This window comes from Monodelphis domestica, chromosome 1 (genome assembly GCF_027887165.1).
Source record: "Monodelphis domestica isolate mMonDom1 chromosome 1, mMonDom1.pri, whole genome shotgun sequence".
In the NCBI taxonomy this organism is placed as follows: domain Eukaryota; kingdom Metazoa; phylum Chordata; class Mammalia; order Didelphimorphia; family Didelphidae; genus Monodelphis; species Monodelphis domestica.
This window is the reverse complement of record NC_077227.1, coordinates 460,122,694-460,150,478: the sequence shown is the minus strand read 5'-3', so window position 1 is coordinate 460,150,478 and position 27,785 is coordinate 460,122,694. Positions and strand designations below refer to the sequence as shown.

Here is a 27,785-nt window from a genome sequence, read left to right as displayed (position 1 = left end):
TACCTCAGAGTTGTTTTCATTTGCATTTCTCTAATCAATAATGATTGGGAGCATTTCCTCATATGACTGGATAGTTTTAATTTCTCCATCTGAGAACTACTTGTTCATAACCATTGACCATTTATAAATTATGGGGAGAGGAGTAGGATTCCAATTGCCAAAAAGTTACCCAGAAGCTCTTTCAGGATGAGGATGAGAAATGGGAAGGGATATTTGGGAGATAAATGAGAGAGATCAGGCTCAGAGAGCAGAAGGTTTTTGTAAAAGAATGATGGAGGGGGCAGCTGGGTGGCTCAGTGTATTGAGAGCCAGGTCTAGAGATGGGAGGTCCTAGGTTCAAATATGGCCTCAGCCACTTCCTAGCTGTGTAACCCTGGGCAAGTCACTTGACCCTCATTGCCTAGCCCTTACCACTCTTCTGTCTTGGAGCCAATACACAGTATTGATTCCAAGATGGAAGGTAAGGGTTTATTTAAAAAAAAAAAAGAACAATGGAGATAATTTGGACTCAAACTGTAGAGGGCCTTGGATGATAGGTTTGGCTCAAAAGTTTGAACTTAATCTTTTTCTTAAACACTTACCCTCTGCCTTAGAATCAAGACTAGGAATCAATACTGTGTATTGATTTTAAGGCAGAAGAGCAGTAAGGACTTGGCAATAGGGGTTAAGTGACTTGCCCAGGGTCATACAGCGAACAAGTGTCTGAGGCCAGATTTGAACCCAAAGCCTGGCTCTCAATCCACTGAGCCACCCAGCTGCCCCCAGACTTGATCATGTATGCAGAGGATAGCCATAAAATATTTTGAGGAAAGGGAATGGCAGGATGAAGGATGCTATTACCAAGTAGTAGTGGCTTACAGAGTCCTGTAATGACATAAGGAAAACCTGTGCTACTAAACTTAAAATCTCTCCCTCTGTGTAATAAGAACCAGAAGGAAATAGCTGTGATGGGAGCATAATGGGAAGCTTTGGTCAGACAACATCTGGAATATTGTGTGGAGTTCTGGGTGCTACAATTTAGGAAGAATAAACTGGAACCTGTCAAGAAAGAGAAGTGGGATGGTGAAGAGGACTAAAGGCTATTCCCTAAGTTGGTCATTTGAGGAAACTGGTTATTTGGGAGGGAGAGGAAGAAGAGATTCATTGGGGATATGATAGGTATAGCCAAGTAATGAAAGAAGTGTTTTATAGAAGAGAGATCATGCTTAGCTTCTGGTTGGCCTCAGATGTCAAAACTAGGACTGGTTGGATAGAAATTGCAGAGGTGGATCTTTAGACTTCATTTATTGGGGGTGGGGATTCCATTATAGTTGTCCAAAAGTAGTACTGGGCTACAGCAGGTGGCAGTGGGCTCCTTCACTGGTCTTCAGGTAGAGACTAGATATCCACTTGCTGGAGATGTTGGAGAGGGAACTTATACTCAGGTACAGATTGGATCTGATGTCCTAAGATCTGGAGAAAGAGTGCCAGTTGCAGAAAAGTGGAATGAAGATATAGATATGGAATTGAAACTAGAAGTTAGAGTCACTGGCTTTGGAGACCACCTTGGCCTCTATTTTGTCCCCTCTGGGAGAGGGAAAGAGAAACCAGTTGCTTTTTGGCATAAGATATGGTGGCTTTTATTCTTTGGCCCCCACCTCTATATGTCATATATTAGATATGCACACTCCTTTCCCAGAGGGATGCTGAGGAAAATGGCAGTCATGAAGATGACTAATAGCCTTCAGTGTTTGTACAGCACATTCTCCTAAGAAGTTTAGAATGCATCATTCTCGTTTAATCTTCACACCTTATCAGTAAGAGAGAGAGAAAGAAGGGAAAGCTGTCATTATCTGCATTTTACAGATGAAACGATTGAAGCAGATTACAGTGTGGAGAGCTCTAGCATTGAATTCAATGCCTTGTATGTAGATAATGAAAAGCTCTGGATTCCCAAAACTACCGTTTGTTGTTATAGACATAGCATTTCAGAGATGAGAAGAGGCCTCAGAGGCCAAGTCCCAACCTTCTGCCCATTCCTAGAGTCCATCCTGCAACATCCATGACAGATAGATACTTATTTGGCTTCCACTTGGACACTTCCAGTGATCGGGAGCTCAATGCTTCTGCTTCTTCTTTCCTTCCTTCCTCCCTTCCTTCCTTCCTTCCTTCCTTCCTCCCTTCCTTCCTTCCTTCCTTCCTTCCTTCCTTCCTTCCTTCCTTCCTTCCTTCCTTCCTCCCTTCCTTCCTTCCTTCCTTCCTTCCTTCCTTCCTTCCTTCCTTCCTTCCTTCCTTCCTTCCTTTCTCAGCTGGGTGGCTCAGTGGATTAAGAGCCAGGCCTAGAGATAGGTCCTAGGTCCCAGTCTGGCCTCAGATACCTCCTAGTTATGGATTCTGGGCAAGTCACTTAACCCCCATTGTCTATCCCTTATAGTTCCTCTACCTTGGGACCAATACATAGTATTAATTCTAAGACAGAAAGTAAGAATTTAAAAAAAAAAGTGAACCTTTCCCATTGTTCAAAAGCCCTCATTCATAGAAAGTTTTTTCCTTACATTGAGCTCAAAACTGTCTCTCTCTAACTTGCACACACTGCTCCTAGTGCTGCCTTTTGGAGCAGGACAGGCCACAGAGCAATCCTAGACCATCTTCTGCATGCCAATCTCTCAGACATTGGAAGACAGCAGTTCTGCCGTTTCCCACATTAAATCTTCCCTTCTCTAAGGTAACTCCAAGACTTTTTCTAAGATTCTTTACCATCCTGATCACCTTCCTTGGATGTAATCCTCCAGTTTGCTGATCTCTATTAAATGTAACATCCAGACCTGAATTCAGTGTTAGTTGTGTATCTCAACCAGTGGAGATACAGCAGGATCGCCCCCGCTCTTCTTCTGTACATTGGACTTCTGTTCATGCAGCCCAATGCCAAATTAAGTCATTTGGTCGCCAAGGCACAGTCTGACTCAGCCTGAACTTGAGAGTTCTTTAGAACTTCAGGGTGTGCCAGTGGTTTGTGAACAGGTGGTGTGGGAAATTAGACTGCAGGTGTAGTAGGGCCCAGGCAGCATATGAATGCCAGATCAGTAATAGGCATGATACTAGAGGGCTTCATCCACTGCAGAGGCCAGTGCTCACCCTTGTGAGGGCACAGGTACAGGAGCTTTGAATTGAACTAGTTTTCAGTTGCTTTTGCTACTTGCTTGTCTTTCATTTAACTGTGTGATTGGGCACATCACTTAACCTCTCTCATGTCCTTCATTTCCTCATCTACAGAATGAATGAGTTGGACCCAATAACCTCTAAGGTCTCTTCTAACTTTAAAATATATGGTCCTATGGTCCCGAGGTGTATGTCCCTTTAGGGGGTGCCATGGCTCATAGTGCCTCCAGTAGAGTTTAGAATAACCTTTATTTTATCCTGCTCATCCAGGACATTCTCTCTGTCTCTCTCTCTCTGTCTCTCTCTCTCTGTCTCTGTCTCTCTCTCTGTCTCTCTCTCTGCCTCTCTCTCTGTCTCTCTCTGTCTCTGTCTCTCTCTGTCTCTCTCTCTCTCTGTTTCTGTCTCTCTCTGTTTCTGTCTCTCTCTGTCTCTCTCTCTGTCTCTCTCTCTGTCTCTCTCTGTCTCTGTCTCTGTCTCTCTCTCTGCCTCTCTCTGTCTCTCTCTCTCTGCCTCTCTCTCTCTCTGCCTCTCTCTCTGTCTCTGTCTCTCTCTGTCTCTCTCTGTCTCTCTCTCTGTCTCTCTCTCTCTCTGTCTCTGTCTCTCTCTGTCTCTCTGTCTCTGTCTCTGTCTCTCTCTGTCTCTGTCTCTGTCTCTGTCTCTCTCTCTCTCTCTCTCTCTCTCTCTCTCTCTCTCTTTGTCTAACAGCAAGTGAAGAAAAAAGGGGCGGGTAGTATGATGCAGTGGAGAGGAGTGAATCCCAAGTTTGAAATCAGAGAACCCAAGTTCTGATTCTGATCTGGTCCCTTACATGCATGATGTTAAGCAAGACACGTAACCTCTCTGGGCCTCTATAAAATGAAGAAGGATAGATTAAGGAACATTTGAGTTCCCTTCCAGCGTTAAATCTCAGATCCTCTGATCCTGTGAAAAAGGGGAGAGAGGCAGGACAGAGAATTATTAAATTAACCAGTGAGAGAACTGTAGCCTTCTAAATCCAGGTCATGTTTTAGCCTAGATGATGTATTAATATGAATCCTAAGAATGAGCACAAGGCCCTCTGTCCTACAGCGTGGTGGCAATAATTTATTTGGCATTTATATAATACTAGACCTCTAACTAACTCTCCAACCTAATCTCCCCTACTACCTAAGTATAAGATTATATAGAGTTATAACTAGGAAGGGCCCTCTAGTTGGCCAATTCCTTCATTTGATAATGAGAAAACTGAGGCCCAGGGAGATTAAATGCCTTGCTCAAAGTCATTTTCCAAGTGATAAGCATCAAAGGCATGATTTGAACCTAGAGTCCTCTGAATCCAGAGCCTGTGCTTCCATAATTAGAGAAATGAAGACTGCCAGCAGGCTTTCACCACCTCCTCAACCCTTTTCCCATCCCCAGCTTTCCCCTTTCTACCCAGTTCTGAGGTTTATCAGAGGATGTGATATAGGAAATCCAAGAAAAATGGGGGTTGGTTTTTGGATGGAGATCTCTGTTCTATTTGCTTTAGACCCAAGGGGTAGATATCTATTAAGACATATGTCTTTTACATGTCTCCATCAAATCCAAAGCTAGAATGCGCTGGGTTATATGGTGGTCTGTTGGTGAGTATCCTAGAATTGAGGTATGAATTCAGACTTTAGCCCTGCCACTAACCATATTTATTACTTTGGATCACTATATCCCTACCATCTTCAGTTTTCTCATCTGTAATATGGACTTATATATATGTTTGAGGATCCTGTCCCTCTATGAAATGCTTATTCCATGATTCCTTGAGTCTATGACTCAGTCTCTTTCCCCACTGGAGAGTTGCTAGAGGTTGGGGGGAAAGTTCAAGGGTGAATGACTCCATTCCTTGGGAATTCCCAGTGGGAATGCCCACTTCTTACAATAAAAGGGTTTATTCAACAAGATTTTTTGTTCCCTATCTATTCCTTTTTCAATTTCTGAAGTCCACAGGGGTTCTAAACTAGTTTCCATACCTAACTTTCTTCTTGTTCAGAGCCTTCTGTCTTAGTGATTCTTTTTTTTTTTTAAACCCTTACCTTCCATCTTGGAGTCAATACTGTGTATTGGCTCCAAGGTAGAAAGCAGTAAGGGCTAAGCAATGGGGGTTAAATGACTTGCCCAGGGTCACATAGCTGGGAAGTGTCAGGCCAGATTTGAACCCAAGACCTCCGATCTCTAGACCTAGATCTCAATCCACTGAGCCACCCAGCTTCCCCTTGTCTTAGTGATTCTTATTGATTGTAGCATCATAGAGTTTTAGATAGTGACTGGGCCCAAAGATCATTTAGATTAGTCCTTATGTTTCAGTGACTTGCCCAAGATCACACTTTAAGTAGCTGGAAATAGAACCCACATCTCTTAATTCCTAGTCCCATGTTCTATTTACTATGTTATATTGCTTCCTCAAAGAGTCTTTCTTCTCTTTTATCCTTTACTTGGACTATTTTGCTTTTTCTGTTTCAGAGTTTGAATTCCCTCCTTCTTTATAGCTTTGAATATTTGTGTGGAGGGGAAATCATCTCTCTTGTTTTCTCTCATTCTAGCAGTCTGTGATTTTGTGTGGCCTGGAAATCCAGTTTTCTTTTCCTTTTGGACTTCTAGAAGAGCTCTCACTCAGTTATTTTGACAATTTTGAAATAATACCAAAACCAGCAGCTCCCCACCTATTATTAAAAGCTTTATAAGGTCTAAAAGGGCAGAACCAGAAAAAGGAAGACTGAGTCTAGATTTTTCTGAGAAAATCAGCCTTTATGAGTCTTTTGTCATGTTTCAGAAGAGTACACATGTGCCATCCCTCTGAAAAGCTATCTTAGTAAGTCTGGAGAAGGGGAAGAAGGCCAACTGAAGGAGAGGGGGCTGGGTGGGTCTAAATCAAGGAAAGGACCTCTGTTATGGAGGATGGACACGCCCCAGAAGAGGCCAAGCTCAGAGACTGAGAAAACAGATCCTTCTGTGCCTTACTAGAAATGGGGGAGAGATGTGTGTTTGCCAAATTTAGCGTCTGCTTTAGATTCTAAATATAGACTTTTAAGCTTCCAATGCTTTGTGACTTTGCAAAGACACAATTATGAGCCACTGCCTCCTCTCCCCCTCCCCCTTTCTTTTCTTTTTCTTTCTTTTTTTTTTGGTAAATATTTTTAATCCCTGGGTAGGAAGCAGTTTAAGAGGCCCTATTGTTTGTGTACAATGGGTTTTCATTTGAAAAAAAGACAAATTTATCTGAGTTTCCCCCTTGAAGAGCAAGAGGAAGTGATGTATGATGCTGACTAGAAGCATCACATCAGGTTCAGACTGTGCTCCTTGTTGGGGAGAGGGTCTTACAGGATGAAGCCTAGGGCTTCAGTCCATGCAGAGATACTGAAGAAAGGAAGAAGTGGTTCACTTTCATTTCAGAAAATATTTGGATATTCCAGTTCACTAGTTTCAGAAAACACCTACTTGGCTTTGCTCCAACTAGCTCTCAACAAACAACGTTATTTTGTGAGAACTTTGGGTTCAGTTCCGTGTTTTGAGAAAAAAGAAGTTAGTAGGTTAGATTTCATGCTCTTCAAGGGCAGGGATAATCTTTTACCTTTCTTTGCATCCCTAATATTTAACAAGATGCCTGGCTTAATGGTATCTTTCAGTCATGTCCAATTCTTCCTAACCTCATTTGGGCATCTCTTAGCAGAGATACTGTAGTGGTTTGCCATTTCCTCCTCCAGCACATTTTTACAGATAAGGAAACTGAGTCAAAAATGTTAAGTGACTTGCCCAGGGTCACACAGCTACTAAGTATTTGAGGCCAGATTTCAACTCGGGAAGATGAATCTTCCTGACTCCAGACCCAGTGCTCTATCCACTATGCCCCTAGATGTTTTATCCTAAGGAATCAGATCTTATTCCCTTCTCAATTCTAGTCATTAAACAAAGTTTTCCCCTCCAATGTTTTATTGATGCTCTTATCCATTTTTTTTAACACCACCATTCTATCCTGAAAATAGAAACCTTTCAAGGCAAATAAATAGAATCACAGAAATCAAGTTAATAAGAACATTGACCAAAAAATATTGGAAACTGAAAGGCTGCCCATCAGTTGGGGAATGGCTGGGAATTTTGTGAATTGGAAGGAATGTGATAAAATACTTTTGTGCTCTATAAGAAATAATGAAAAGGATCATTTCAGAGAAATCTGGAAAGACTTCTATGAACTGATGCAAAATCAAGTGAACAGAACCAAGAGAGTAATTTATACTATAATAACAATACTGTAAAGACAAACAACTTTGAAAGAATTAGGAACTCTATTCAATACAATGACCACCTACATTTCCAGAAGACTTATGAAGAAAAACATGCTACCCATGTCTTGACTTTTTTGGGGGGTGGGGACATGACCAATGTAAGAATTCATTTTGCTTGACTGTATTTGTTTGTAAAAAAGGGTTCTGTTTTTCTTACTTTCTTGATGGATGGCAGATGAGAAAGAGAGCAAACAGATCTTTGAAAATAAAATTTAATTTAATTTCAAAAAGCAAAACACTGACCAAGTTGGAAAATGCATGCCTCCTGCCATACCTATAATTTGCCATCTGTTTGCCTCAAGGTGACACACATGCTTGTTCATCAGATCTTTGATGTCAAGATTGGTCCCTGTATTGGTTGGGGTTCTGAATATATAGAAAGGTTCACAGGAAGCCTGGATAGTTTTAATTTTGTTCATATGAAAGTGTCAAAGAGGAGCTTCCATGATAGTAATAACAAGGACTCTTCTTATCACGGTCATGGTAAAAATGGAATTGGAGAATAAGAAAAATTTAAAGTTAGAAGAGACCTTTGTACATAGAATATTGGAGCTAGGTCTAATCTTAGAGACCATCCTATTAAAGCCCTCTCTGATGTCCAAAGAAGGGATGTAACTTGACAAAGATTACACAGCAAATCAGCAACAGAGCTAGAAGCAGAACCCAGGTTCCTTGACTAGCGGTGCATTATTTATTTATTTTTAAAAATCTTCTCTTTCTGTTTATTCAGTTCTAAGGTAGAAGATCTGTGGAGGGTTAGGCAAACAGGGTTAAGTGACTTTCTCAGGGTCATGCAGCTAAAACGTATCTGAGGTCAGATTTGAACCCAAGTCTTCTTGAATCCAGGTCTGGCTTTCTATCTGCTACACTCCCTAGCTGCCCCCAGTGCATTACTTTTTTTTTCCCATTAAACTACATTAAACTCTTTTTACAAATTTCCTCTTATTTGTGGATTTAGAACAGATTTTTTTTGTTGCAAGTAGTTTGGGTCTTACATTATGATAGAGCCAGAGGAAACAGGGCAGATCCTAGATGCTCACGAGGGCATTTCACGCAGATCTGTCATTCACTGGAGCCTGCTACAACCCTGTTTCTTCTGTTTCCTCTCCCAGGTGCCACTGGATGAACGGGTCATCTTCTCTGGGAACCTGTTTCAGTATCTAGAAGACAGCAAGAAATGGCGGAATCGCTTTAGCCTTGTGCCACACAACTATGGGCTTGTGCTCTATGAAAACAAATCTGTAAGTCCTGTTGGAGCAAGGGGCTAGATGGGAATGGGGCAGGGCAGTGAAGGATCTAGGTTCAGGCCCTCTGGTCTCATAGACAGTGGAAGAAGGCCTTAGACTCAAGCCCACCCCCTTTCCTTGGTGTGAGAGCATCATTATAGTAGAAAGTAGTAACTTTGCTATTGCATTTTTATTTGTATTATTATAATAATTTTTAAATTAAAATTTAATTAATTTTTAAAAATTTAGACAATTAACCCTTCCCTTGTGTTTTAGAATTAATGCTATGTAAAGGCAAGGCAATAGGGGTTAAGTGACTTGCCCAGGATCACAGTGCTAGGAAGGAATATGAGGCCAGATTTGAACCCAGTACCTCCCATCTTTAGACCTGATTCTCAATCCACTTTGCTGTTGCCCCTGGTTATGCTATGATTATTAATTCCTGGATCGGAGTTGTCAGGGAAGACTTGTTCAATCCCACTCCGCACCTTAGTTCCCTGCCTGATACCCAGCCTCAGCCTTCCCCTTTTTTTCCCCATCCCTGCCCCAGTATGAACTCCTACCCTAATTGGGCATGTAGCACCCAGTGCCACTGGTGTCATTACCCTGGTACATAGTAAGGGAAAAGGATAGGAACTGTTGTGATTTCACTGGTTCAGGGAGCCTCCTGAGTGAGGAAACTTTGTTTTCCAGTGCAGGTTGGTACTTATGGTCTTAGTGTTTTCCCTAGAACACCCAGAGGTTTAGCAGCTTCTATGGGGGTCACAGAGCTAGTTAGTGTGTATTAAAATGCAGAACTTGAACCCAGGTCTTCCTGGCTTCAAGTTCAGTTCTCATACCACTCTGACTTTTGGCACATTATAAGCACTTAAATGTTTTTTTGACTGACAGATGAGAGTGCACTTCTAAGAAAACAACAGAAAGAAAAAAGCAATTAGGGTTATTATTTTTAAAAAAGCTGACTCCCTCTTCTTTATCTGCATCCCTGGGTAGAGAAGGAGTGGCATGGATAATCAGAATAGACACATAAGCCCTGAATTGATTATTGCCCTTAGTTACTACTTCCTTTCCTACCAAAACCTTCCTCTAAGCAAACTTTTGAGCCTGTTAAACTGTTGAGATCAGCCCCCATGGGGCATGGTGGTGAGGCGGAGGTGTCATGTCCTTTGCTGAGGTAAATGGGATACACAGCCGTGATAAAAATCAGGCTCTGGTTCACTTTATGTAATTTGAAGCTTTATAAAGGAATTTTCAGGTTGGAATACTTCACCTGTTGGGTAGTGGCGCCTATTGACAGAGGGCAAAATGCCAACCCAGCTCTGTTAACACAGTCTTGGAAGGGATTGGAGAAGCCATCTAGTCCAGCATTCTATCTGGTACATGAATTCTGCTATAACTTTTTAGACAAGTTCCTGTCTAACGTCTGCTTGGACACTTTATTGGATGACTTCTCTTCCCCTGATATTTGGCAGGAAGTCATTTATGCTCTTGTCCTCCTTTAACTTTCTCAGTATCCTCAAGAAAAGTACCATTGAGGTTCGATGGGGATACGATTGGGGATGTAGACAATCACCCTAGTGCAAACATCCATAATATAGAAATGGGTCTTGACCAATGACACATGTAAAACCCAGTGGAATTGCTCATTGGCTATGGGAAGGAGGTGGGAGGAGGGGAGGGAAAGAACATGAATCATGGAACCATGGAAAAGTATTCCAAATGAATTAATTAAATAAATAAACTAAAAAAAAAAGGAAAAGACAAAGTACCCTTGTTGGGTTAAGGTGTTGGGAAAGGTTGTTACTACCCTAAGCAGTCAGAATTGCATTATGGGTCTGGGGATTGGGATATGGTTGGGATTTGACAATGGCCCCTTCCTAGGTTGACTTTCTTCTCCATCCCTTCAGGCCTACGAGAGACACACCCCACCCCGAGCCATCATCAACAGTGCGGGCTATAGAATTCTTACCTCAGTGGATCACTACCTGGAACTCGTTGGTAACTCTTTACCAGGTAACATGCTGCCCTTGATGGAAAGAGATGACTCCAGAGTTAAAATACTTCTCTTATAATGGAATGGGTTTGCCCAGAGCTAAGTGCCCCCTCATGACTACTGGCACCCATTTGAAGCAGAGCTGGTTGTACTGAAGGTTACAGGCTAGATGTGGAACAGAGTATGAGTTCAATGGGTTTGATGAGGTTTGAACCCATAATCTTAGCTTCATAAACACTAGGCTCTAACCAAGTGAGCGCCATAGCCAAGGTGACACTTAGTTATGCTACAAGTTTTAGTTTCATCTCCAAAAACTAAAGCAAGGAAAATGAAGGGCCAGAATTCAAAGGAAGAGCAAGAAAAGGAAGTGAGCCAATGTCAGCACCAATTCTGTTGTGTAGTATTCATGGTAAAGGATGTGAGAAATTCATCATTTTTCTTGAATTGTCTTATGGAGTATTAGAACTGGAAGAGAACTTTAAAATCATCCAGTTCAACCATTTGATTAAAACTGAGGAAACAGTGGCTTAAAGAGGGAGAAAATTGCTGCTAGTTAGTGCAAAGTTAGGATTAGAACTCAATATTCCTGTTACTCAGCCAGTGCCCTCCATCTGAGTTTCCCTTTACCTTCTTTTCTTCTTTTTATCATCCTTCCTCCTTCTTAGCCCCTTCTCCCACTTCTACCTTATTTCCCTGAAAATTAAAAAAAAAAACACTTAAGAAAAATTTAAAAAGGTTGTTTGACACTTAAAGGATTGTCTCCCCTCCCTGGGAAATAAGAGGGGCTGTTGTGATCTGTTCCCAAGAGCAAAGTCTCTAGTCTTTTAGGTATAATAGCTCCCTCCTGAAGGGACAGCTGCAGTATGTCTGTGATCAGCCTGAAGTTTGTATAATCTGCCCCAGATCTGTTGTGTCTAAACAAACACCAATGGATTCAAAGGTTCCCCCTCTTCTGGCCTTCCGAGTGAGAGGAATGCTGTTTCCATAGGAGTCTGAGGGGATGAAAAGGTCTTTGTCTAGGATATGGCAGCCTAGGAAAGCCTGGCTTCTGGGGAACTCAGCCCTCACGTAGTAGAAAGAAAGCTGGATTGGGAAGCAGAGGGCCTCAGTTTTGAATACCAACTTTACTACTTAACCACTGATGTGACCGTAGGCAAGCCACTTTAACTTTTCTGTGCCTTGGTTTGCTCTCCTGTAAAATGAAAGAGTTGGAATAGGTGGCCTTTTAGCTCTTAAATTAGTGATTTTCTCCGGGAAGGAAGATTTGTCCTGAGAGAGAAGAGGGTGTGCTTGGCAAGACCCAATCCCATGGGGGAGATGAGTTCTTACAATGAACATTTCACCTTAGTGCTGAAAAAGACTGGTGAATCCAGTTGGATCTCATTGGCAATGGGAGGGTGGGTGCATGGAGGGCCTCAGACCTGCCATGACCCTGAAGGAAAAGCAAAAACCTGGGGCTCCTGGAGTGGGAAAAAATGGGTTGGTTTTCTATTCATGCCTCCACCAATTGGCAATGATCTTAGACCCCAAGTACAGTGGAAAGAATACTGACCTTGGAGTCCTAGGAGCTGAGTAGGAATCCTGGATATGCTCCGTACAATCTCTGGGAGCTTGGGCGTCTCACTTAGCCTCTACTGTCCATTTCCTTATCTGTAAAATGATCGGGTTGGACTAGATGACCTCGGAAGCCCCTTCCAACCCTAGAGCTCTGATTCAATGTCAATGTCTTGCTCTGGGCCACTTATCTGTTGAAAGAGGCTACTCATAATTACCTTCCTTTGTACCTCCAAGGTTGTTAAGATAAAATACGATGTGATCTAGATAGAATCCCTGTAGGAATGTAACAGGATGCCATTATTTCATCTTCCATCAACAGGACCGGCCCCCAAATCTGGTGCTGCTCCAATTCTGAAGTGTCCTACCCAGTACCCCCTGATCCTCTGGCATCCATATTCCCGCCACTATTACTTCTGCGTGATGACAGAGCCCGAGCAGGAGAAGTGGCTGGCTGTGTTCCAGGACTGTGTCCGGCACTGCAACAATGGTGAGTGTGGTCTGGCCAAGGGGGAGCCTCGGTCCCTGAGGGGAGCTAAGGATCCCAGAGAAGTATGCCTGAAGGGAGACATGGAAGGGAATGCGATGTTTGTGAGGAAGAGCAGAAAGTTCTTTCCTCTTAGAGTTTGAGTCAGCAAAATCCCTCAAATTTGAAAAAGTAAATGTGTATTTGTTCCTGAGTTGGGCAATGGGATGCTACCTGGACAAGGAGCCAGGAGACTGAGGTTTAGGGCCACCCAGCCCTGTCAATGAATAGCTGGCTGAGCTTGAGCAAATTATTTTGCTTCTCTGATCCTCATCTTAATGTGATGTAGCAGGAAGTCAAGGAGTCCAAATTCTAGTCTATTATGTTCTTAACTCATTGTATGACCTTAGTTGAGTCACCCTACCTTTCTTGGCCCCTATTTTTTTCCACTGTGAAATGACTACGGATTTCTAAGCTCCCTTCTAGTACCAAGTTTCTGTGATTCTATTATTTTTCCTAATAGTCTATAGGGTCACTGCCTCCTTCCTGGTGAAGAGAGCCCAGTGGTGGCCCAAGTTCTTGGACATTTTACCTGATGATCTACTGTCCTGGAGAAATTCTCATCTTGATTCTGGAAGGGTCGTCCTGGGTTAAACTTTAAATCCATAAAGTTGGAAGAAGGCTTTGTTTTCGACTCCCATTGGCTTAGGGGAGGATGAGAATTAGAGGTGAGCTCATATCTCTGTTGCCTCAGAGGCACACTGATGAGCTCCCTGCTTTCTCTTCCCCTTCCCCCTCCTGTCATGGCATGCCCCTGCACAGGTTATACCATGCATGTCTCTGCAGGCTGGGAACAGAGACTTGACAGGGTTGGGTCCTGGCACAGGGCCCTGGACTCTGGGCATTTACATATCACCCCACCCCATCCTCCCTAATCTTTCGGCCAGTTCAAAAGCTACCTCTTGAGTCCAAGCTGGGCTGGAATTTGGGAGCAGGGGAGTAGTGGGAGGACTTAAAAGACTCCTTGGTGAGAAGGAGGTCATCAATCTCATCTGAATTGCTTCTGCCACCTTGAGCTGGGCATGTTGCCCATCCCACAAAAGGCAGTCTGTTCGACTGTTCCCCTGGGGGCTAGTGGACCATGGGAGGAAAAGGAAGAGGGTCTGGGGCTGGGAGTGCCACGTCTCAGATGCCACTCTCCAGTGACCCGCCCAGGTTCTAGCTGCCTCTTGCTGAGGATACACCCTGTACTCCTTCCCTCCCTCTCTGGCTCTGAACTGTGTTAAAGGTTTCAGGGCCTTGAGAAAAAGCTGTTGAGCAGCATTGAGACCAAAGAGGCTGAAGAACAGCTGCTCCCAAAGCCATCACTGTGTCTAGGCTGTGTGATAATAAGGTGGGTGGACTTTTCTAGGTGTCACCATTATCATCTGTACAGTGAGAGTCTTCACGGTCTTAAAGGAAGCTTGAAACAACTAAAATTAGCTGCTCCCTCAAATCCAGAGTACTTTAGGGAGAAACAAAATTGGCAGAAAATCTATAGCTCTTTGTTAGTGGTCTGGGTAGCCCAGATCTTAGCTTGAATGATGAGGATGTTGGGAAAGGTAGGACCTTGTGGGAATGGATAGCTCTACTGTGTTAAAGGTTGGCTCAAATAATCTATAAGGAGAAATAGGAGGTTGGGGCCAGATCTGAACTCTGACACAGGTGGAATTATTATGCCTTCTCTCCTCTCTCAGGTAGGGATGCATCTCCATCTAGCTATTATCTTTTTATGTTAGATAAGTTAGGGAGCAATCATTCAGGTTCCCAAACAGGATGGTGTCACTAGGCAAGTCAGACATGGAACCATGGTTAGCCAAAGATCCCTCAGATGTGGCAAATCTGTTTTTCCAGTGATACTGATGAAGCCCTTCAGGAGCTCAACCTAAGGTTGGGGCACCAAAGCTGGGCTACCAACCCATTGTTCATTCACAGATTTGCCCCAGGGGTATAAAGAAGAGTAATAAATAGATTTGGAATCAGACTTGGATTCCACCTGCCTACTTTTCTACTACTTGAAATGTCCCTTCTTAGAATATTCATTTCTTCTTCTAGAAATTGATAAAGTTGGACCAGATCATCTCTGAGATTTTTTCCAACTCTAAACCCATGTCCTTTCTGTCTTTAGTTTTGTAAAATGGAAATCTGGATAGTATCATAGCCTTTGAACTGGGAAAGCTCCTGGGACTATTTTGCAACCCAACTAAATTGCCTCAAAGGTTATCATATAGTCACTTCAAGATAATTTCCTGCTCAAAAAGCATGTCTAGGGCTGATTTCTCATCCCAGGTTGGCTTCTTCCTTGCCCTTCAATAGGCATTGGGGATATTTTACCTTTCTGCCAGTTCTGATTCTTAGATAATGTAAACATGTTCATGGTAACCTATAATAATGAGAATGATCTCAACTTTCACATAACACTTAAATCTACAATTCCAGATTCATGATTGATATGGTGGTGAAATGGTTGTTTTCCACAAACCTCTACAAACCAAAAATCTCAGTAAAAGAAATTATACTAAAGTTGAAACCTCAACATAAGAGACAGAAACACCCCACGGGGTTAAAAAAAAAAAAACCCTCTATGAAGTAAGAACTTCAGCATCCCCACTCCCGCCCCTAACCCATTCTACAAGGTAGACACAGGCACTACAAAGTACTTCATCTCCCTTTGCTTCAGGGGCAGCTTTTGGGAACTGTGCAGCTCTGATAGGTAGAAGAAAGAAGGGCAAAAGACTAAAGCGTGAAAATGGAGACAATGACTTATCTTTTGAACTTTTGGTCCTTCAGCCTGGGTAAAAAACCTAGCTTGAAGGGTAGTTTTAGGTGGCTCATTGGATAGAGTTCCAGGCCTGGAGACTGGGAGGTCCTGGATTCAAATCTGGTCTCAGGCACATCCTAGCTGTGTGATCCTATAGGCAAGTTATTTAACCCCAGTTGCCTAGTCCTTACTGCTCTTCTGCCTTGGTACAGATACTTAGAGTCAACTGTAAGACAGAAGGTAAGGGTTTAAGAAAAAAAAAACCCAAAAAACTAATCTAAAAGTAAGTAAGCCTACAAGAGGGCTCATGAATGCAGAAAATAGAATGAGTTAAAAAAAAAAACACAAAAAAAAAATAATCTGACCGGAGCACTGAACAATTGATATACTATGAAGGAAATGTACCAAAATTTGAATTCCCTGATCAAACATATAATTCTGCAGACTCCCTAGAGATCATGGAAAAAAACAAGAAGAAACTCCAGAATAGTTCCAAAGAAAAATTAAATTATTAAAGATATTAGAAATGAAATTATATCTGAATGAAATTAGAGCTCTATAGAGCTTAGAAGATTTAGCAGATATCTTTTCCAAGGAAATAGATCTGAAAGAGAAAGTGACAGGTATGGAACACAAAAACACAGAAGCAGAAGAAAAATTCCAGAAGAGAAGCAAAAGGCATTGATGTTGAACAAATAAACACATGCATCCTATAAAAGCCAAGGTGATTGACCTTAAAGATGGAATATATACAACAATGACATGAGGACCATAGCTCTCCCAGAAGAACGTTAGGATTAAAAAGTCTGAATCATACTGCAAGAAAACTGTCCAGTGCAATGACTTATAGACAAAAAAAACATTGATAAATTGAGTCCTTAGTTGGCCACCAGGACAAAAATAACTGTGCGTGTATATCTCACAATCTCAATAACAAACAAAAATTTTTATAGGCATCTAGGAAAAAAATTTTTCAATATAAAGGTTTGCCAGCTAGAATAGCTCAAAGTTATTTCTCAGTCATAAGAAATCAAAGAAAGGAGAAGTAAGGTATTCCAAAAAACAAATTAGCTCAAGCAAGATCCCAATGATATTGATCTTTTCCCCCCTAAAACCTTTACCTTCTGTTTTTAGAATCCATACTAAGTATTGGTTCTAAGGCAGAAAACCAGTAAGGCCTAGGCAACTGGGGTTACGTGATAGGCCTAGCTAGGAAGTGTCCAATGATATGGATACATTCTTGCACCTCCACCCAAGAAAACCAAAAACCATAAAGCACCCAAAAATGGAGATGAGAAGGTTGTTCAATTTGCAAGCACTCAAATCAACCAAAGCACAAAAAAGTTAAAAGAGGTATAATTTCTAATTTAAAAAACATAAGTTTTGAAATAAACTCCCTCATGTTTATAGACTACAGTCATCCCTCACTCTATCATGGTTCACTTATCGCAGTTTGACTATATCTCGGGTTAAAAAAATTATATATATCTAATTCTGTATTGTGGGTTTTTAAATTAATAATCAATAACTAAATATTATATTTTATAAAGTTTTATTATTAATAACTAAAGCAAAAGAACCGCCTGAATTTAGCTGGTTGCAGGTCCAAGAGGGCATGGGAGGAGCATACATCTACTTAAATACCAATAACGTGATCTCGCCAATGTAGGGATGTAGGAGAGATTATAGGGAATTTTGGGAAATACTAAGGACTTCTAGGGAATTAAGTCAAAAGTTCAAAATCAGAGTTTTTGCTATATCATGGGGTTTTGAGGATGAATACCATATTGTACACAATGGAAATGCAGTATGCCACTACTGCTTGTGCAAGTTTGCCAAGGTGAGATTATACATAGCACACTATTGGCTGATGGGATGAAAGGCGACCAACCACAGTGCTGTGTTCTGTATCCTAGACACTGATTGGCTCAGCGTTTATAAGAGTATGGGGAAAGGTTTATAGGAGAGTGGGAAGGACTTATAAAGCCTTAAAATATATACAAATAATAAAATAAATATAACACTGCTAGTTTGCAGATTTTCATTTATTGCAAGGGTCTTTGAAATGTAACTCCTGTGATAGGTGAGGGGTCACTGTATTTTTAAAGCAATAAAATTTTGGCATAAAATGAAGAACAGAGGCATCAAGGGAGCAGGGGAAGGACTAAGGGGCTAAATATTTCAAGAGAACTTAAAGAATCAGAAGCAAGGAAAGATGATGAGATGAATTAAATTAAAAATATGCACTAAATTCCATGAATTTTCTTGCCTCTATAAATGAATCAACAGGTTTTGTCATTTCTTTTTTTAAACCCTTACCTTCTAGCTTTGTAAGAATTCTAAGACAGAAGAGCAGCAAGGGCTAGCTCTGGGTTAAGTGACTTGCCCAGGGTCACAGGGCTAGTAATTGATTAGGGCCAGATTTTAACCTAGGTCCTCCCATCTCTAGGCCTAGCCCTCTATCCACAGAGCCACCTAGCTACTGCAAATCTTTATCTTTTGTGGGAAGAGATAAAAGAGTGGAAAGTTTTATGATTAGGATGCAGAGGAGGTATGGGTTTGGAGCTGGAGATGCACCCTTACTGAATGATAGGTGAACAATGAGAGAATAATAGTTCCTTTATTCTCTCTACAAGACTGGAAGCTGTAGAAGAAGATAATAAAAGCAAAGGATGGGAAGGATGGGGATGAATCAAGGGGAAAGAACAAATCTTCCGAGAAAGGGGAAGTGTGCCACTAAAGAATAACATTATACCTTGTGACAGTGGGCAAGTCACTTAGCCCCTTTTGCCTAGGTCCTTACCACTCTTCTGTCTTGAAATCAATACTTAGCACTGATTCTAAGACAGAAGGTAAGGTTTAAAAGAATAAAGAAAGAAAAACAATGGGGACATAACTATATCAAAGTTTTCCATTATTGACGTAAATCAAATGAGAATATTTCCAGGACCCAGAAATGTCCCTATCCTAGGGCCTTTGAGAATAGTGCCCCATTTGAGATTGCTTAGACCCTAGCTTGAGAATTTACCTCCCCCCTTGACCTCAGTCACAATTTCTTAAGGCCTATAATTCTTTCCGGAGCCCCATTAGTTTAGGATTCTTGTATATGGGTCTGTTAGCTGAATTTTTACAAGTTAGTAAGGGAATGTTAGGAGCATCTAGATGGCATATTAGATAGATAGAGTACAGGTCTTAGAGTCAGAAGGACTCATCTTTTTTTTTTTAACATTATTTTATTTGGTCATTTCCAAACATTATTCATTGGAAACAACAATCATTTTCTTTTCCTCCCCCTCCCCACACCTCTCCCATAGCCAATGTGTGATTCCCCTGGGTATCACATGTATTCTTGACTCGAACCCATTTCCATGTTGTTGATATTTACATTAGAGTGTTCATTTAGTGTCTCTCCTCAATCATATCCCCTCCACCCCTGTAGTCAAGCATTTGCTTTTCCTCGGTGTTTTTACTCCCACAGTTTATCCTCTGCTTGTGGATAGTGTTTTTTAGATCCCTGCAGATTGTTCAGGAACATTGCATTGATACTAATGGAGAAATCCATTACCTTCGATTGTACCTTCGAGTGTATCAGTCTCTGTGTACAATGTTTTCCTGGTTCTGCTCCTCATACTCTGCATCACTTCCTGGAGGTTGTTCCAGTCTCCATGGAATTCCTCCACTTTATTATTCCTTTTAGCACAATAGTATTCCATCACCAACATATACCACAATTTGTTCAGCCATTCCCCAATTGAAGGGCATCCCCTCATTTTCCAAGTTTTGGCCACCACAAAGAGCGCAGCTATGAATATTCTTGTACAAGTCTTTTTCCTTATTATCTCTTTGGGGTACAAACCCAGCAGTGCTGTGGTTGGATCAAAGGGCAGACAGTCTTTTAGAGACCTTTGGGCATACTTCCAAATTGCCCTCCAGAATGGCTGGATCAATTCACAACTCCACCAGCAATGAATTAGTAGGACTCATCTTCTTAAGTTAAAATTCATGCTCAGTCACTTCCTGACTGGGTAAGTCATTTAACCCTGTTGGTTTCAGTTTCCTCATCTGTAAAATTTGCTGGAGAAGGAAATGGCAAACGACTCTAATATCTTTGCCAAGAAAACCTGAAATGGGATCATGAAGAACTGGACATGACTGAAAGGACTGAGCAACAACAAATGGAATGTTGACTCCTATAGAACATAAACTCCTTGAGAGCACAGACTATATGGACTTTTGGTTTTGGATCCTTAGCATAGTTCCTGATTGTTTATAGTTGTCAAATGAATGAACCAACAAGAAAGAAACCTCTTAGTTCTGTGGCTTAGATTTAATTCTGAATTATTAATGAACTTAATTGTTTCTGAACTTATTTCTGATCAAAAAGCTCAACAGAAAACAGACTTAATAGCCCTTGATTAAGAATCGAATAAGCAACTGAATGCCAACATTGTACTATATTCTCTTCTCACCCATACCCACTTTTAGGTGAAGAAGGTTGAGAACTGCCCTCTAGTAGTGCAGGGGTAGGAGAGTAAGCAAGGATATTTAGCCACTTATATTCAACTCTACCCAACTACCAACTCATTGTGTAGAAGTTCCTAGTAAAAACATTCTTCCTCTACCCTGTAAAATTACAAAAACAAACAAACAAAAAAAAAACGACTATTCCCTCCCCCCCCCATCTCTCTCTCCCTGTCTCTCTCTTTATCTCTCCCTCCCTCTCTTTTTCTCTCTCCTTCTCTCCATCTCTCCTTCTCTTGCTCTATCTCTCCCACTCTCATTTTCACTCTGTTCTCTTTAGCTCTAAGCCCCCAGCTAGAGAAAACATTCTAGCAACGCACCTCAGCATTAAATCTGTCTTTCCATCTCTCTGGTGATGCTTTCCCTCAGTTGCCTCCTCTCTTGCAATCTTGTTAGATATGAGCATTTCCTCAGTAGATTTTGCTGAACTTTTTTGTTGTTGTTACAAGTGGGGCTCAGTGGGAGTTTCTGGAGAACAGCATATGTTGGAAAATGTCTGTAACATAAAAAACAAAGGGCATCAGTAAAACTTTAAATAGAGAAGGTCATTCACTCCACTTCTCAGATAGAGGAAACAGAGGTGTAAACAGAGGCAGAATGTGATATACCCATTGAGCTATACATAAAGATAATTTATGTGTTTTTTTTTAAACTCTTATCTTCTGTCTTAGAATCAATACCAAGTATCAATTTCAAGCTGGAAGAGTAGTAAGGGCTAGGTAATTGAGGTTAAGTGACTTGCCCAGGGTGACACAACTAGGAAGTATCTGAGGCCAGATTTTGAATCCAAGACCTCCCATCTCCAGGTATGGCTCTCTCTCCAATGAGCTACCTAACTGCCCCCAATTTATGTGTTTTCTCTTCTCTCTAAGACAAGAATGAGACAAATCTGGGGAGGGTAAAGGAGGATGACCTTCTAGCTATCCTTAGGGGTACAAGGGAAGTGAGAAGCATGAGGCCACCAAAATCATTGCCTGTTTATTTATAAGCTCCAGGGAAAGTGGGGAAGCTACTTGTTGCCCTTGAGGCTTCTTGTCCTTGATTTGGGAACAGCCTAAGAGCTTCCTTCCTCCACTAGCCCCAGGTATTGGATGTACTGATGCATGTTTTTTTCTAATGTTTAAAAAATCCTACTTGGAGCTTGAGCTTTTTGAGCATAGAATTTAACTATATGGATTTGTATATAATAACACACTACTGAGAAGTGATATAATTTGGGAATAAGAAGCCTAAGAGTCAAGAAAACCCAAGTTGATATCCTGCCTTTTTTAAACACTGAAATTGGCTGGAGAACAACTGGAGAAGTTGTTTAACCTTTTAGGTCCCAAGTAATTGTAAGACTATAGAGCTGCAGAATTCAATGCAGATGAAAGTGGATCTGCATTGATGGAGGGAATTTCTTCACAGATGTTCTCTAGGCCAATCCAATTACAGGTTCAATTAGGTAGCATTTCATTATACTAGTCAAAATCTGAGGACTTTAATGGTATCCACTTCTCCATCTTCACCCTCTTTGGGACTTTTGATTTGGGACTGATTTTTATTTTCAATAAGTCATAGTTACTGGGCTTTATTTTTTTCAAATTTTAATTTAATTTAATTTTTTGCATATAATTTTATACAAAAACAACTTCCAACATTTTAAAAAGAATTTTGAGTCTCGAATTTTCTCTATCCCTCCCCCTTTCCCCAGAGATGGTGAGCAGTTTCATATAGATTTTACATGTGCAGAACATTTTCATATTAATCCTTTTGTTGAAGGAAACAGAAACAAAAAGATTAAGAAAAAAGATGAAGAAAATTTGCTTTGGTCTGGATTCAGATTCCATCAGTTATTGGGCATTCAGGGAGCCCTGCCCTATAGGTTCCATACTGCTTTGGCTATAAGAAGAGTGAGGGGAAGGCGAGTCATAGCATGTTAGAGGTGGGAAGATTCTTAGGGATCCCTCCATCTGGCCCCTTTATTTTTATAAATTAGAAACTGAGGCTCAGAGAAGGTCAAGTGTCCTTCAGAGAAGGTCCAAAGTCACAAAACAAGTTAATGGCAGAGTCAGGGCCCTTGTCTTTTGACAATCTATTCCATATTCTTTTTTTTTTTTAACCCTTACCTTCCATCTTAGAATCAATACTGTGTATTGGTTCCAAGGCAGAAGATCGGTAAAGGCTAGGCAATGGGGGTCAAGTGACTTGCCCAGGGTCACACAGCTAGGAAGTGAGGTCAGATTTGAACCAAAGACCTCCTGCCTCTAGGTCTGGCTCTCCATCCACTGAACTACCCAGCTGGCCCCTATTCCGTATTCTTTACATACTACCTTGCTGCTTTCCTTAATGAAATTTCATCAACTGGGAACTGTGCCCAGCTCTTCTGAGGAGGAGACAAGCATTCTGCCACTGAACCAAATTCTAAAATGAGCTTGCAGCAGCAAAACTGGGTTTTTTGCTTTTGTTTTTTTAAGTCCTCACCTTCCATCTTGAATTCAGTACTGTGTATTGGTTCCAAGGCAGAAGAGTGGTAAGGGCTAGGCAATGGGGGTTCAGTGACTTGCCCAGGGTCACACAGCTAGGAAGTGTCTGAGACCAGATTTGAACCCAGAACCTCCTGTCTCTAGGCCTGACTCTCCATCCACTGAGCTACCCAGCTGCCCCCCAAAACGGTTTTGAAGTGGATACTGTCCTGAGAACTGCTTCCCTCACTCCCTACCCTCAGAGGCAGATTATCCTTGTAGAAGAGACTGAGGGAACCATCAGTACCTTGACCAGACCTGAAACAAGCCTTGGGGAAAAGGGAGACAGGATGGGCGTTGCCCCTACCACCTCTGTTTCAAGAGCTGGAATGTAATGAAACAAGAACCCCAGGCCTACTTATCAAACTAGATAGTGTATGTAAATCATTTTGTTTACTACTGCTGCTATTATTGTTATCATCATCATCATCCCCGCTGGCTGACTTGCTTCTCTCCCTTTCACCACCAGGAGCCATAGGGCCTGAGGATAAGGTAGAGGGGGGGGGGGCTGTCCGGCACCCCCTGCTCTCCGATCCCCCACCCCCAGCAGTGGCCCCTCCCATCCCTGCCCCACACCCCCTGCTCTGCCTGGCCAAGGGCCTGAGGCATCTGGGACTGTGCTGCCTGGCCAGGGATGCCAGCTCGCCCACTCCTGAGCCTTCTCGAGCTGGTGGTTCCCACAGTGCAGGAATCCAGCTGTTTCTTGCCAACACAGCTGGGCTCAGTCAGCCTCCTGCTGCTGTTCTTTTTCACTGGGGGAGGGAAGGGTGGGGTGGGGAGATGGACCCTCCAGAGCTAAGGGGACCTGTTTGGGCTGGGGGCGGTGATGGAGGGAGTGGGGGTGTTGAATCACTTCGCAGTAATCTCAGTGGGACTGAGGTTTCTGAAACACAATGAGTGTTTCCCCTTTTCTTCTCCTTCCTTGCATGTGGCTTTCAAACCATGTGTTGGGGATGACTCAGCCATAGCCTTATTTGGTTTTTCTTTTTAACCACTCTCTCCCCAAGGTCGGGTTTGGCAACTTCCTGCCTTTCCTGTGTTCTTGGTTCCTTGGGCTTTGGCCCAGAGAATCCCTTCATGATGGGAAAAGGAGGGTCGTTAAAGTTCTGACCCGCTCAACAGAACCATCCTGTTGGGTAGTGGGTCTGCCTCCAGGGGCTCTCTGTTCTCTCTGTGGACAGAGAAGGTGGGGAGAGAAATTCCTCACCACTCAGAGCCGTGTGGTTTTGAAGGGAACCCCAGATGAGCAAGATGTGGGCCCCTGGCCTTGGCATTGACACAACTCACTGCTGTACAGTACAGCTGGCGTGTGTTAAGCACCTACTGTGCGTCCTGCCCTTTCCTGATTCTGCTCACGGCGCCAGAATACTCTCACTCCCCCAGCATGTGAACCTCACGCTATTTTAGACTCCTCCTCCCTCTCGCTCCTACCATAGCCACTTAGTCACCAACTTATGTCACTTCTTCTGCAATTTTTCACATCTATCTCCTGCCTTCTGTGCCTATTTCCACTACCCTGGTTCTGGCTCTGTACAGTTCTAGGCACTGGGAGAATTAAACACTTTTGCTAAGAATAGCCAGTAGTAAGGCATCTAGGTGGCTCAGTGGAAAGAGAGACAGGCCCAGAAATAGGAAATCCTGGGTTCAAATCTGGTCTCATTGATCAATTGATATGAGCATCCAAAATATTCAACAGTAGGGGGAAGCTGGGTGGCTCAGTAGATTGAGAGCTAGGCCTGGAGACAGGAAGCCTAGGTTTAGATCTGACCTCAGACACTTTCTAGCTGTGTGACCCTGGGCAAGTCACTTATTCCCCATTGCCTAGCCCTTACCACTCTTCTGCCTTGGAACCAATATACAGTATTGAAGGTAAGGGTTTAAAAAAACAAAACAAAACTAGAAGGAAAGATGAATACTAAACCCCCTCAAAGATATTACAAAGCTTTCTTAATAAATATTTTTTTAAAGGTAAGGGTTTAAAAAAAAGAAAAGTAAAAGAAAAATATTTGACAATAGACACTATGGCTTGAAATGAAAGGAAGAAGGGGGTCAGTGTGAGCTAGTCAGAGGAGCCTTCATGGAAGTAATGGGACTAAAGGGTTAATAAGGTGATTTCATCTGTATACTATCTTCTTTTTCTCTGTATGTGGAAATGCTTGTTATTTGGTTTTATAAGCATTTGGAATAATAAATAAAATTTTGGGGAAAAATTAAAGAGTGAATAAGATTTCATGAAGAAAAGATGCAGGGCCTGGGAAGCATCGAAAGCCAATCCTGAAGGGCCTTTGGAATTTGGCATGTATAGACCCTTCTGGAATGGAGGGTTAGGGAGCAAGCAGAAAGATGAGTTTAAGAAAAGTAGATGGGAGCCAGATGATAGAGGGCTTTGAATTGGTGGAGTTCAGACTTTTCCTATAGACAGTGGAGGATGTCTGAAGGTGTTGGAACAGGGGAGGTGTATGACCCAGTGGGGAGGATTGGGAGATATACCTGGCAGGAAGTACCAGAGGTGGGGAAACCTAGGGCAGAGATTTCAGTTCGGAGATTATTTTCATAAAATTGATAAGGAGCACAGCTGGATGGCTCAGTGGATTGAGAGCCAGGCCTCACACGTGACCTCAGCCCCTCCTAGTGTGTGATCCTGGAAGTCACTTAACCCCATTGCCTAGCCCTTGCCACTCTTCTGCCTGGGAACCAATACACAGTATGATTCTAAGGGAGAAGGGAAGGGTTAAAAAATAAAAAAGGTAATGAGGCCTAGGACCAGGGTAGTAGTTCCTGTCTGGGCCATGAGAGCATGGAAAGCATGAAACAGACTTGAGAGATTACAGAAGAATTGATAGGACTTGGTGGGACAGAGAGAAGGGGAGGAATCCGTATGACTTGAGGTTCTAAGCCTGGTGACTGGAATATGGTGGATACTATTAGCAGAACTAAGGAACTAAGACATGGGGCTGCAAGATAGGACTCCTGACCCTGAGCTCTTTCTTTTTTGACTCAGACCAGAATCCAAGCTGAGCCTAGACCAGTTCTCTCAATGTGTGTCTTCCCTGCTCCCTCGGTTGATGGATGGAACCCCGAGAAACACTCCTCAACTATTAAAATAATTTGATCTTTCTCTCTCTTGGACAGGCATTCCAGAGGATTCCAAGGTAGAGGGCCCAGCATTCACTGATGCCATCCGCATGTACCGTCAGTCAAAGGAGCAATATGGTACCTGGGAGATGCTCTGTGGAAATGAAGTGCAGGTGAGGCCAGCAGAGACCTTGGGGGGAGGGGGGAAGGCAGGACTGGTGACTGTATTTGCACCAGCTGAGAAGAGATGTAGTGCAGATTTCAGAGCAGGGAGAATGGTATGAGGAAAGAATAACCATTAATGGCTTGCTATCGGCATGGCCGAAGGGTCTCCAGCGGAATGTCACAGGGATTTGTGCTTGGTCTCGTGCTATTCAATATTGTCATTAACCTGGATAAAAGGCATAGAATTTGCAGAAGACACCAAGCTGGAAGGGATAGTTCAAATACACTGAATGAGAGGGAGAATCCATTTAGATCTCAGTAGGATAGAAAATTGGGCAGAATTTAATAATTATATTAGAAGTATCCATTGTAACAGCAGTAAATGTAAGGTTTTGAATTAAAAAGCATTAAGTTTCCAAGCATAAATCTAAGGAGGTATGCTTGGAAAGCAGTTTGTTTGGAAACCTGGGCATTTTAGCGGCCTACGTGGTCCAACAGTATTTGTGTGTGGTCCTGGGATGCATTGAGGAAAGCCCAAGAGACGGTGATCCCACCGGCTCTGCCCGGGCCATCCATATGCTCCTTGGGTAATGGAGATTAGGAAGGGCATTGATAAGCCACAGGAGGGCAATCAGGATGGTGAATGGCCTAGTGCCCGAGTGAAAGGACTCAGAAAGGAGGAGACCACTGTCTTCAAGTATTTGAAAAGTTGTCATATGAAAACAATTAGATTTTTTCTATTTGGCCCTAGAGATGAGAACCAGGGGCAGTGAATGGGAAGAAGTTGCCAAGAGGCAGATTTAGGCTTAAATGTCAGGGAAAACTTCCTAACAATTGGAGCTGTCTAAATTCAGATGTGTTGCTTTGAGAGGTGGGTGAGGGGGACTCCCCCACTGAGGAGGTCTCCGAGCAGAGGCTGGATGGCCGTTAATCGCCTTCGTTGTAGCAAGGATTCTCCTTTTCAGGCGTGTGATGGGAATAGCGAGTTGTTGCAGTCCCTTCCAAATCTTAAAATTCTGTGACTATGTGATACATGAAAGGAAATCATGTGAGGGGGACCAGAATGGCAGGGTGGGCCAGATAGAAGTTAGTGGGAAGCCACTGGTGATGTCTGAGGAGAATAAAACCTTTACATTATTAGGAGAATTGGAGCCGCTAGGTGGTGCAGTGTGTTGGGCCTGGAGTCAGGAACATTCATCTTTCTAGTTCAAATCTAGCCTCAGACACTTATTAGCTATGTGACCCTGGGCAAGTCACTTAATCTTGTTGGCCTCAATTTCCTTATCTGTCAAATGAGGAGAAGGAAACGGCAAACTACTCCAATATCTTTGCTAAGAAAACCCCAAATGGAATCAGAAAGAGTTAGACATGCCTGAAAAATGACTGAACTAAGCCAGACATATGGTGATGGGTCGAGGGCCTGTTCTATTTCCAGCTGAGCTTCAGTCAGTCAAAAAACACTTAGTAAGTGCCAGATGTGCCAGATACTATGCTAAGTACTGGAGATACCATAAAATATTCCCCCTTCTCCCCCCCCCCAAAAAAAACCCAACAACAACAAACCACAACTGGTCCCTGCCCACAAGGAGCTCTATTTCTAATAGGGAGAGAGACATCATGCAAATAACAAATAATGTACATACAAGATATCTTCAAAGAAGGAAATCTTAGGAGGAAGGCAGTCAGGTTGCAGAAGACCAGAAAAGATCTCCTGCAGAAAATAGAATTCATGTTGAGTTTTGTTTTGTTTTTTAAGTATCAGTTCCAAGACAGAAGAGTGGCAAGGGCTAGGCAATTGGGATGAAGTGACTGGTCCAGGGTTACACAGCTAGGAAGTATCTGAGGCCACATTTGAACCCAGGGCCTCCTGACTCCTGAACTGAGGGCTGCCTGATTCATGCTGAGTCTCGAGGGAAGCAGGGGAACCAGTGGGTGAAAGTATAACTATTCTAGGCATAGGGGCCAGCCAGCAGCAAGGCACGCAGTCAGAAGATGGAGCAATAGCCAAGAAGGCAGGTGCTGATGGATTGTGGAAGGGAGTCAAGAGGAAG

At 42.5% G+C, this 27,785-nt stretch overlaps 1 protein-coding gene across 1 annotated transcript in view; it reads left to right on the top strand.

Moving 5' to 3' along the window:
* The window catches only part of NIBAN2 (niban apoptosis regulator 2), a 111,460-nt gene that overhangs the window by 66,807 nt on the left and 16,868 nt on the right, over positions 1-27,785 (top strand). Inside the window, exons 3-6 of the mRNA XM_007475032.3 lie at positions 8,543-8,671; positions 10,564-10,669; positions 12,526-12,693; positions 25,627-25,742. Coding sequence (XP_007475094.1) covers positions 8,543-8,671; positions 10,564-10,669; positions 12,526-12,693; positions 25,627-25,742 — 519 coding nt within the window. The remainder of the gene's footprint in view (positions 1-8,542; positions 8,672-10,563; positions 10,670-12,525; positions 12,694-25,626; positions 25,743-27,785) is intronic.